The following is an 11,521-nucleotide window of genomic DNA, read 5'->3' on the forward strand; positions in this document are numbered from 1 at the left end:
TCAAAGATAACCATACTCCACTCACTCAACTACCCTCTTTGATCAATCATACCTACTCAACAACATGAACTTCAAAGATAATCATACTCCACTCACTCAACTGCCCTCTTTTCAGGCCTTGCGTTACGTTTTTAATTAGTCAAAAAGTTTATTAATCTTTATATACAAAAAAGTAAAGTAGATGCTATTATACTTTTACCCTATTATTCTTAAAATCTGTGTACTTTAATTCTTTATATAAAACAATCATATTAAAATGAATATATATATATATATATATATATATATATATATATATATATATATATATATATCACTTTCATTACAGTTATAGTACAATTTGGGTTTGGTAAACCCAAGACATGATCCACACTTAACAATGCCAATGTGCATCTTCTCTTGCTTCCATTTTACATGGTGGAATGACAAAGTCAACCTTTGGTTTATAGATATTCTAATTGAATTTGTGATAGGCATTTGACCAAATCCATTATACAATAAAATGATTGGCCATTCAACTTAGATTTCCTTTCGGGTCCTTACAAATGAAATATGATGGGAAGTGGGAACAACAAATTTCAATAATGGATGCCAATGTGACACTACGAAAACCCATATTTCAGTGTTGACTTGTTGAGGAACAAAATTTATCAAAAGTATGTCCACAACAGCATATAGAATTTCAGTAATAATAATACAATTAAGACAAAATGGCAATTCATTGTTTAGTTTATACTCTATGGAAGTACAAAATACTCAAAGCTGTGGTTGGGATACCATTTGCACAGAATTCTTGAGAGAACCATTTCTTGATTATGTTTGGGGATGGAATGGAAGGGTTTTCCAACTCGGGCCACCGGTCAACCAACTCGAAACCAAATTCAGATGCTGCTGACAATATGGATTGTTCATCAACTCGTCGCAGCACATGACAAAGAATCAGAGCTGGCTCCCGATCCTCGTTAATATCTCTTCCCGAACAAATCAGCTCTTTCGCGGTTGAAAATAAGGGTGTGATGGCTTCAGAAATGTAAGTAACATCAGTGCCTAATATTACATCGAACCCCTTGCCATTCAGCCTCCTGATGGCTTCGATATCATCTCCATTCCCCCATTCAAGTTTCCTTGTCATCAGTTTTGCAAAAAGTGATGATTTGAGATTTTGGGCGACGTTCTGGTTCAACAAGTTGAGAGCTTTTGTGTCTCCGTCAGTGGCAACCACAAGTTCGGCAGATTTTGCAGCCACCATAGAGCAGATCCCAGCACATCCACATCCCAACTCTAGGACCCTTTTCCCTGCAACAATCCCCGGGTTTTCAGCAAGCACTAAAGCCATCAATCGAGCTGATTCCCATAGCATTAAGCCAGTTGATTTGCATGTGTGCTGGTACTCTTTTGAGACGACATTTATCTTAAAGTGCAAGCCACTTATGATAACTTCAACAATCTAAAATGTGTAAGAGAAGAAACATTAATGTCAAAAATTGAAGAGATTTAGTGGTAGTGTGTACCATGTACCTAGATAACATTTCTATGCAGTGTGATTCATTTTAGAGTGTTACCTTTTTTTTTTGCCCCTACCGACTCCATGCTAAAATAGATTGCAAAGGATATGCACACCTTACACCCTTCATCAAATTACAATCATTGGTGCTTGTTATAATCTAAGATTGAATCAAGGTCACTATAATGCACATGGGCCAAACCACAGTAAAAGACTGAATCCAATCAATTAGCTAGTCTAACCCATGGCCTTATAAGCTCTAGATGCCACCAGAGTGGACCGAACAAGCGGGCTTAGGATTAGGACCCTTCCCCTAAAACGATAGCTTGGATGCTACCAATACCACGAGTAGACAACCGGATGAACACAAAGTGGACCGAACAGGCTTTAATACCATGTTATAATCTGAGATTAGGCCATGATCACTCAATTGGGTTATAATCTAAGATGAGCTAGTCTAACCCATGGCCTTATAAACTCATATGTTCTCTCTTATATTTTTTCAATGTGGGACTCTTAACAGTGCTGAATTTCTATTTCAAAGTGATACAGGCCAATAATATACTAGATAGATAATAGATGAGAAACAGAACTAAAAGTAGATGACAAGTTTCATACCTCTTCACTTGACGATGAAATACCAAACATATCAAGAGCCATTCCATCAGAAATATCAAAGTCAAACCCATTTGTATTGCTCTGAGTTCTTTCTGGAATCACAGGTTTTGGACTGTCCATACCGATGAGTTTTACCTTGCTCTCAGTGTTCACACCAGATTTACCACAACCTAAACGGAATACAGCTTGAACCCAACGTCTAAAACCACAGATGAAACATCATAACATGTCAGGATTCAAAAGAAAAAATTGAAGAGACAACTGATGAGGATCTACACAGTATATTAAAAAAATGAAAACAAAAATAAATTTTATGTGATAGTTGAAAATTATTTATACTAAAAGTAGAAGCATTACATTTGTTTATTTTAGTCAATACTACTAAATTCTTCTCCTAGATGAAAAGAAATGATTCCAAATTCCAAGCTGTTCATCAGATTGTGTTAAAATTGTAAATAGGGAACTCATATATTTAAACAGTTTAGTTAATCTAATTTAAACAGATATATAAATCTAAACCCATCATCATTGCTTGGAATATATAAATAGGGAAAAATGCACTTTTAGCCCTTGAGTTAAAGAACAGTGTAATTTTTGTTCCTAATTAACATGGAGTTGCACTTCTACCCCTAATTAGTAACTAAGGTGGCATATTTAGTCCTTTTAATAGATGCCATTATTTTGGACTGAAAAATACACACTTGATGGAGAGCAATTTAGTAACTTTAGAATACTATAAATACTTCTTTGAACTATTAATGATTCTAATTCTTCTCAAATTACGAATACCCAAAACCCGAACAAATGCACTCTTCTTCATCGAAAATCAGCTAAATCTTCCACAATTATGATCTCCAATGTATATTAGGAACTTGTTGGAACCAAAAGAAACACCAAATTCTAATTTTTAATCTCTTAAATTGTAAGTTAGGGTTTCCATTCGCAATGCTTAAAATGAAAAATGCCACTTATCTTTCTTGTGTTTGACCTTTTTATGGTGTACGGTTTTCTTTGACAAATATTTTGATGAGTTTTGGAAGTGTCTACTTTAGTTTAATGATGTTGGATACGCTAGCAAAGAGCGGAGGTTAAAAAATTTTTACAATCAGTCACACATTCATGTGTGTGTGTGTGTGTGTGTGTGTGTGTGTATATACACACACACCCTAAACCTGAGTGCTTGGGATTGTAAGAGGACGTAAATCGCGGGATGTGGCTTAGTGACGCAGGGTCTAAGTGCTTGCTTTTTGCCCCAAGGCTGAGATCCTCTCCCATCGAGGATTCGAACCTGGGTATTTGTTAGGTCACTACACCCACACTCAACCTTTCGACCACTGAGCTATGCCCCGGGGGCATATAATATATATATATATATATATATATATATATATATATATATATATATATATATATAGGGAAGGAATCAGGTGCGGGTGGTGCTTCCCGTGCGGTTGTGCGAGTGGACTCACATTAAGCATTACACTGGCACACTTTAAGTACACAACAGACGCACATTAAACACACAAACAAAATACATTCAGAACACAAACTCACGCACCTTAAGCACAAAACTCACGCATCTTAAGCACAACCCTCACGCACCTTAAACACAAAACTCACGCACATTAAGCACAAAAACACACACACCTTAAGTTTTAACAACAACTCACATTAAGTATACACTCACGCACATTAAGTACAAAACTCACGCACCTTAAGCACAAGACTCATGCACCTTAAGCACAAAACTCACTCACATTAAGCACAAAACTCATGCACTTTAAAGTTTCAACAACTCACATTAAGTACACACTCACGCACATTAAGCACACAACTCACGCACCTTAGACACAAGACTCACGAACCTTAAGTACAAAACTCACGCACATTAAGCACTACACACTCACGCACATTAAGCACAAACTCCACGCACCTTAAGCACAAGACTCACGCACATTAATTACCCGCACAACTACACGGGAAGCATTCACCCGCACTGGAACTTAAACCTATATATATATATATATATATATATATATATATATATATATATATATATATGCTTTGTATTCTATATAAATATAGCTCTATGAATATACCTAATTGCTAATTGTTCTGTTGTGTATAAATTTGTTTATTCTCTAGAGTTGATTGATATATATTTTGGTTGTGCAATAAGGAAGAAAACTGGAATAAAAATACAATTTTTCCCTTTATATATTAGTGTTGTTTAGGTTTTCATCCAAAATAAAAGGACTAAATAAGCCACATTGGTTACTAATTAGGGCGTAAAAGTGCAACTCTATGTTAATTAGGGACAAAAATTACACTTTGGCTTATAACTCAAGGCCTAAAAGTGCATTTTTCCCATATACAAAATGTGTCTGTGTATGTGTGTATCCTGTGTCTATGGAGTAAAAGTATGTGGAATGGAAAATCGTGTTAAAAAGCAACAAGAATTAACACAGTAAAAATGAGCTGAGATCAATTACCTATTCATCACAATTTCCCTTGACCGATTTTCAACTTGTTTAAAACACAAAGCATGCTCTTCAGTATCAAATCCATTCTCTTTGAACAGGTTGATCAAGAACTCATCAGAGAAGTAGAATGCCCGCTGGTAAATAAAGATTATATAAGATGCGTGTTGAATAAGAAACATTTGGCACTAAGAAACATCAGTATCTACGGCCAGAACTTACAGTTCCATCACCTCGAACATAGAAGTTCTCACTGATCTTTTGCTCCTTTGAGATAAATCTTTCCTGAAAATACAAACTTACAATATAAGGATAGGGGAAATTTACAAGTACATTGCAAGAACCATGATGTGCCATGGGAGCAATTGAAAAAAGTTCAGATTAGTCCACATTTGATTTTTAAGATTTTCATTTTGCTTTTATTGAAAGTTAAATTGGATGAACTAAAATTTCACTTTATATCAACTGAACTTTCACTTTGCACTTCACATAGTACATACATTTTTGTTGCATGCAAATTGTGGCATTTTTGTTGCTTTTGTGAATAACATCAATACTTATCCACAAATGAAAAAGTAAAGGGAAAAGGGTCAAATAGGCCCTCGAACTTTAGCTTAAAAGTCAATTAGGCCCCTAAACTTTTTAAAGGTGCAATTACACCCCTCAACAATTCATTTAAGTGCAATGAAGCCCAAAAACAAATTAATAATCTGCTATCACAGGTCATTAGGGTTCAGGCCACCTTCCGACGAATTTTCCAGCAAAAAAAAAAGTGACCGGCGAGATTTCCGACAAAAAAGTGACTGGCGAAATTTTCGGCAAATCTGGGTCGGTTGTTGGTCACTTTTTTTTGCCGGAAAATTCGTCAGAAGGTGGCCTGAACCCTAATGACCTGTGATAGCAGGTCATTAACTTGTTTTTGGGCTTCATTGCACCTAAATGAATTGTTGATGGGTGTAATTGCACCTTTAAAAAGTTTAGGGGCCTAATTGACTTTTAAGCTAAAGTTCGAGGGCCTATTTGACCCTTTTCCCAAAAGTAAATACATTTGTTGTGTCAATAATACACTACTATAGCCCGCACGGACTTAGCTCAATGGTTCAGTAGGCCATCTTTGGGAGAAGAGACCAAGGTTCGAACCTTGACAGTGGCAGTGTGGGGATTATGCCCAAAGCGGGCAGATCCCTTGTGCACACCAGCATTTGGCCCTGTCTGCTAAGCCATTGAGTCACGTGATTTACATCCTCCCAAATGCCATGTCAAGCCAGGGTATGGGGGGCACTTGGGGTTGGGGATTCAACCTTTTGGGAAGAATAATACACTACTATACATAGTAGATAAAGATACAATGGCTTCTTAATCAGCATTTTTTTTGTGTTAAAATGGCAAGAAAAATATATTATATCATCAACTCATCGTCATTCACATCATAACACCAGTAACCAAAAACAAATTTTACAAAAATGATGAGGTAACAAGCAACTATGCAAACATGAGAAATAAATTGTGTCACACAGTGTAAGGTTTAACCTGAGCTAGGTCTCCAATTGCATAGTCACGGAATAAGACATAACCATCGGGCTGGAAAACAGAAAAACGAAGATTCATAATGAAGAAAATAAATAAATTGAACTAAATAACAGAAGTAGGTTCATGCTTTGAAAAGTCAACTAGATGAATGAGCCGAACTTAACCTTGAGAATCTTTCCAATGTTCTGTATCACCAGAGGCATCTTCTCAGGAGTTACTGCAGATAAAACAAAGATCTGCTTAACAAGTCAGTTTGCTTATAAAGTGAACGATCCCCAAGCTTATGAAAAGGGGAATAGTGACATCTGGTAAAGAGTAAAACTCTCCAAATAAATATTATAGCAAAACTCTATCAAACAGATTATGTATCTTTATTCTAATACCATGGTCACGGCATCCACTGAAGAAGGAGAAATATGCTCGCTTAGGTCATCAATTGTCAAGTCACAAACAAATGCATTCACTCGGGTCTCTTTGAAGTCCTTGTGTGTCTGCAATTTATTATTCAGAAAAAGACTGATCAGCCATCAGGGCATGTTGAATAAGTATCTATTAACTCCTGAGGAAAATTATTGGAATTACTTCCAGAATTACACAATAAACTATTACAGTCTCGTCTCTGAAAGATTTCATGTAACTTCCAATTTATTCAGTTAGCATTACAGAAAGGTTGATGTTACGTAACTGATACAGACCCGGAGCCCTAGCTAGTTTACTCATGAAGGAAAAAAGGAAATGCGGCAGAAAATGAAATTAATCAAATCATTCAAATGGCAGAATTTAAGAAAGCATATAATCAGGGATTTACTGATTATGTAATTGGTAATTGATGTTCCTTGCTTATTTTACATACGGTAATAGATTATAAATAGGGACCATCTCTTAGAAGACAGAGCATCTAGTGCCAATGGGAAATAATTGGCTCTAAGTAACTGTGGGCAAGAATTCATTCTTGCTGGAGGGAACTTTACGGTATCCTTGTTTTTTCTTTGCACCTTGGTATTACAATTCCTTGTTCTCCTTGGTTCAAACCCAATACTATCACCTTACTCCATTAAGCTGGTCCAACCTACCAACTAGAATGACACTAATGGACTCAAGAGTTGAAGCATTTAAGAAGAGTCGAGAAGAACTACACATCAAAATGGGTAAGAGATTAACCACTGCAGAGGAATTCATCGCTAAACTAGCCAAGATGGTTACCCTGGTGACTCCTTTCAGATGTTATTGCTGATTATTTCTAACACACTGCATACTTACCTTCAAAGAGAAAGTATAAATAATCAATCGAGATAATTAATCAACCTGTAATTACTTGGTTTTAGCTCCCCAAAATCACGCAATTTGGATCCGATCCCTTGATTATTTTCCCTATCAGTATCCTAAAGTTTGAATTATTCCAATGTCTAGATATAGAGTGGCATGGCCATATATATGCCTCTACATGGTAGAATGAAAATGAGAACTTACATATACCATAAACAATCAGAATAACATTGTTGAAGCATTCAATACCGTAAAGCTATATCTATAGTGGTTTTTATAATTTCATAACAATGTACATTCCACTTCTAAAAGATGTATGCAACCTAACAATAGAATTACAGAGATATCTATTCAGATTACATTAGCAACTATTCAAGTAAATATCTTCTTATCTGCCAAAAACAAATTAGAAATACTTGAAAGGCCAATATCTACCTTAACCAAGTTTACAGCCCGCGGTGAAAAGTCACAAGCATGCACGAATATGTCACGATATGTAGCAAGCAAGGGATAGATAGTGTTTCCAGCGCCACAACCAACCTGGAGACAGCAGGAGTAATGGATCAATAACTAACTGTAGGAACTGCACAACTGAGGTAGCATAAAGCATGAAAATCATTAATCAATTTCAGCATTTTAACCCGGCTTTTAAAGCTTAGTAGCTAAAAGAAAAGGCTAAAGTTCTTTTGGTTGTAACCACAACGCAAGAATCATTTGTCGTATAATCCCAATTGAAATAAAAATAAAGGAGCATGTAAAGTATTGAAAACAATCATAGAGAAAACATTAGATCCGAAGAACGGTCCTAGATGTTGCCCATCGAATTAAAAGACAAACTCACCATTAAATCAAAAGATTAAATCCATAGTGAATACAACAGAGTCCTCAGAAATAGGAAGGAAATTTTTGGGGCAACATACTCAATGTCAAGTAGACAACATTTGAAGTAAAAAGTATTCAGAAAACAGGACTGGTTTTCAACTGAGTGATTTCATCAGCATAATAAAGTTAATATTATACTTGCTATGCAAAACAGAAGATATAAACCACAATATGATGAACATTTATATAATTACCTCTAGAATTACTTTTCCTCCAGCACCCTGCAAAGATTTGGACAAAATGAGTGCAACTACATGCACAATATCAAGTAGGACTTGCAAAAATAATAATAAATAAGTAAAAGACTAAAGCCTTTTGAGATTATTGTTTTGCACTCACAGAGAAGTAGTGTCCCCATTCCTTGTCCAAGTAGTGCCTGTCCTTGAAAAACTGATTATAATTTCATAATAAAATGATAAAAAGAATTAGCACCCCTCCAGAGGCTTATCAATGTTTGGCAAAGAGGGTCATCAAGAATTAGCCTTTATCAATAGTGCAACGTAGGAATGGGAAAGAATAAAGAAATTACAGAAAAAATTTAATTTCTAGTTGACACAAATAAGTATATTAATACCTTTCAAAAAAAAATTAATAATAATAATAATAAGTATATTAATATGTTTCAAACACTAAAGTAAAACAGCCATTAAACACTTCTAAAATCTACTCCTTTTTCAGTACTATTAACTCTATTACAAAAAATGAATCATTAAAATACCACAAAATGGATCATAAAAAAGGGATTTTTTTGGGGTACAAGAATCGTACTTTATCTTGGTGGCGTTTGTAGAAGATATCCCAATACTTCTTCGCATCTCTTTCATACTTCTCTGTACAACAGAAAAGAAAATAAAGCTAGGATTAAGTGGAAGAAACCCCAATAAGCAATAGAACAATTTACATATATGGAGGGGGAGAGAGAAACCTCTCCAAAAAGGCGTAATTTCTCCTGTAGAAGTAGGATATATCTGAATTTTAGGCGGTGGTGGCTGCTGCTCCTTAGACTCCATTGGCCGGAATGCTTGATTGGCCTGAAAGAATGCTACTCCGTATTAAAAATTAATGGTGTGATAGGGTTTTAGCCTCTTTAAATTTTGGGTACTTTGAAACCTTAATGGCGAAATAAATTATGGGTATTTTGGGTATTGGATAGGGATCATTTGGTTAAAAGACTATTTTTTTTTTCATTTACAGTGTTCACGGAATGAATTTTGAAGTAATAGGAATGATATTTCATAAGGAATGGAATAGACAAGAAATAGAATATGAATTGTATTTTATTGTTTGGTTAGCGGAAGGAATCGACTTTAGGAATTATATTACAGTGTTTGGTTGATTTAAAAAATAGAAATGAAATATATTTTAAAAGACATAAATACCCTTATAAAAATATGTGATGGTGGCGGTGGTGGTGATGGTGGTGGTGGCGGTGGTGCTGGGGTGGTAGTGGTGGTGGTGGCGGTGGCAGTGGCAGTGGTGGGGGTGACAGTGGCGGTGGTGACGGTTGACGGTGACGGTTGTGGCAGTGGTGGTGGGGGCGGCGACGGTTGTGGCGGCGGTGGTGGTGGTGGTAGCGGTGGTGCTGCTGGGTGGTGGTTCTGGTGACGGTGGTGGCAGCGGCGGCGGTGACAGTGGTGGGGGCGGCGGTGGTGGTGTAGGATAAAAAAATTAGGTTAAAGAAAGGGATAAAAAAAATAGATTCTAAAATCTATTCCTGAGCGTTCAGTAATAGGCTAATACCAGGGGGGGTCCTAGTAATAGCTATTACCTTATTTGAGGTAATAGGCTATTACCAGGAATAATATTCCTGGTAATAGAAATGGTTACCAAACAAAGGAATAGGCATATTACTGGGAATGCTATGCCATTCCCGACCTATTCCGTGAACCAAACACGCCATTAAGGAAAACTAGAGCTTTATTAAATCAAGCGTTTAATACAAGATGGAATAGAAAAAATTCAAATAGAATGACTAGTTTGAGAACGAGCTGCCATTTTCAAAGCATGAGCAGACTTATTCACTGATCTAGAAATAAACTTAATGGACACTACTTCAAAACATGGTTGCAGTAGGCGCTAGGCGCTAGTCAGGCGCCCGGGCAAAGTCTAGTGCCTAGGCGGCGCCTAGGTGGAATCTAGGCGACGCTAGACGGGCGCCAAAAAAATAGAGGGAAACTTGTAGTTTGACAATTTTAATGAGGCTGTTTTCAACATTCAATCAAATAACACATCCAAATAAATTAAATAATGATAATTCATAAGTCATAACATCAAAATAATATTAAAAAATAAAAATACTCAAATATTTCAATCATGCAAAGATTCAAAGTATCAAACTAGTCTATGGACGGCTAGACCAGACGACATCGGACGAAATCGGTCAAAATCGGAAGAAATTGACCGACTCGGCCGAGTTGGCTGACTAGGCCGATTTTGCCGCCTAGCCGGCGGCCTAGGCGCCCGACCAATTTTTGGGCGCCTAATAGTGAAAGCGGAATGGCTAAGGGGCGCCTAGGTCGATTTTTACAACAGTGCTTCAAAGTGTCTTTGATAGACTTTGTACTCATTGATCACACTGCCTGTATAAGATAAATCAATCGAGGACCCATTAATTAGATTGCACACTATCTGGCAGTTTGAAAGCAGCAAAATCTTATTAAATCCTCTGTCTTTAGCCCACGAAAGAGCTTCCTTGATGGTCATTGCTTATGCTAGGTGAACGTCGTTTAAGCAACGGAAAGAACCATTCTTGGCTGCAATGAAACCACCATCACCATTTGTAATAACAACACCAAAATATGTCTGATCAGAGTTAGGGAAGACAATCGCATCAACGTGGATCTTCACCACGTCCTCAGGTACTGCAGGAACACTAACTGGAGAGGGTGGATGATCTCCGCCAATAGATGCCATATTCATTAGGTCCTGCCAGTCATAAACAAAGTGGGTTGCCTTTATTTTAATACGCATAGCATGCCAAGATTTGCTATTCCAAACCACATCATTCATCTCCCGCCATATGCACCAACACTTCGCAATACAATTCAGCTTTGTCGTCACATCCCCGTCGAATAAAATACCAGCCAACCACGCCGCAAAGTCACCATTCGCATCTGGAATAGGGTAACCAACATGATCATGCCAAAGCGGGGCAACATGCACACACTCACAGAACAGGTGTTGTAACGTCTCCGGTTACTGATTACATAAAGGGCAAACAGCATCCACCTCTAGTCTTCTA

General features: G+C 36.9%; 1 protein-coding gene across 1 annotated transcript; it reads right to left on the reverse strand.

The window, feature by feature from the left end:
• Positions 1-576: 576 nt before the first annotated feature.
• On the reverse strand, positions 577-9,346 carry LOC109185025. The gene is made up of 12 exons (XM_019335025.1): positions 9,206-9,346; positions 9,049-9,110; positions 8,620-8,670; positions 8,475-8,501; positions 7,834-7,938; positions 6,516-6,623; positions 6,297-6,368; positions 6,133-6,183; positions 4,825-4,887; positions 4,615-4,739; positions 2,123-2,321; positions 577-1,447 (listed from the first exon to the last, which is right to left on the reverse strand). The coding sequence occupies exons 1-12, from the start codon at positions 9,288-9,290 to the stop codon at positions 731-733; spliced, it is 1,665 nt and encodes a 554-aa protein (XP_019190570.1). The 5' UTR covers positions 9,291-9,346; the 3' UTR covers positions 577-730.
• Between the last annotated feature and the right edge of the window lie 2,175 nt (positions 9,347-11,521).

The sequence above is a fragment of the Ipomoea nil genome, unplaced genomic scaffold (assembly GCF_001879475.1).
Source record: "Ipomoea nil cultivar Tokyo-kokei standard unplaced genomic scaffold, Asagao_1.1 scaffold1303, whole genome shotgun sequence".
NCBI classification, from domain to species: Eukaryota; Viridiplantae; Streptophyta; class Magnoliopsida; order Solanales; family Convolvulaceae; genus Ipomoea; species Ipomoea nil.

What these genes read in the sequence shown, in the direction of transcription:
- LOC109185025 (XM_019335025.1), bottom strand. Translation starts at nt 9,290, where the DNA reads ATGGAGTCTAAGGAGCAGCAGCCACCACCGCCTAAAATTCAGATATAT. An exon ending in AATGGGGACACTACTTCTCT is followed by an intron (nt 8,502 to 8,619) that starts GTGAGTGCAAAA and finishes AAATCTTTGCAG; the next exon opens with GGTGCTGGAGGAAAAGTAAT. An exon ending in CAGTGGATGCCGTGACCATG is followed by an intron (nt 6,369 to 6,515) that starts GTATTAGAATAA and finishes CTTGTTAAGCAG; the next exon opens with ATCTTTGTTTTATCTGCAGT.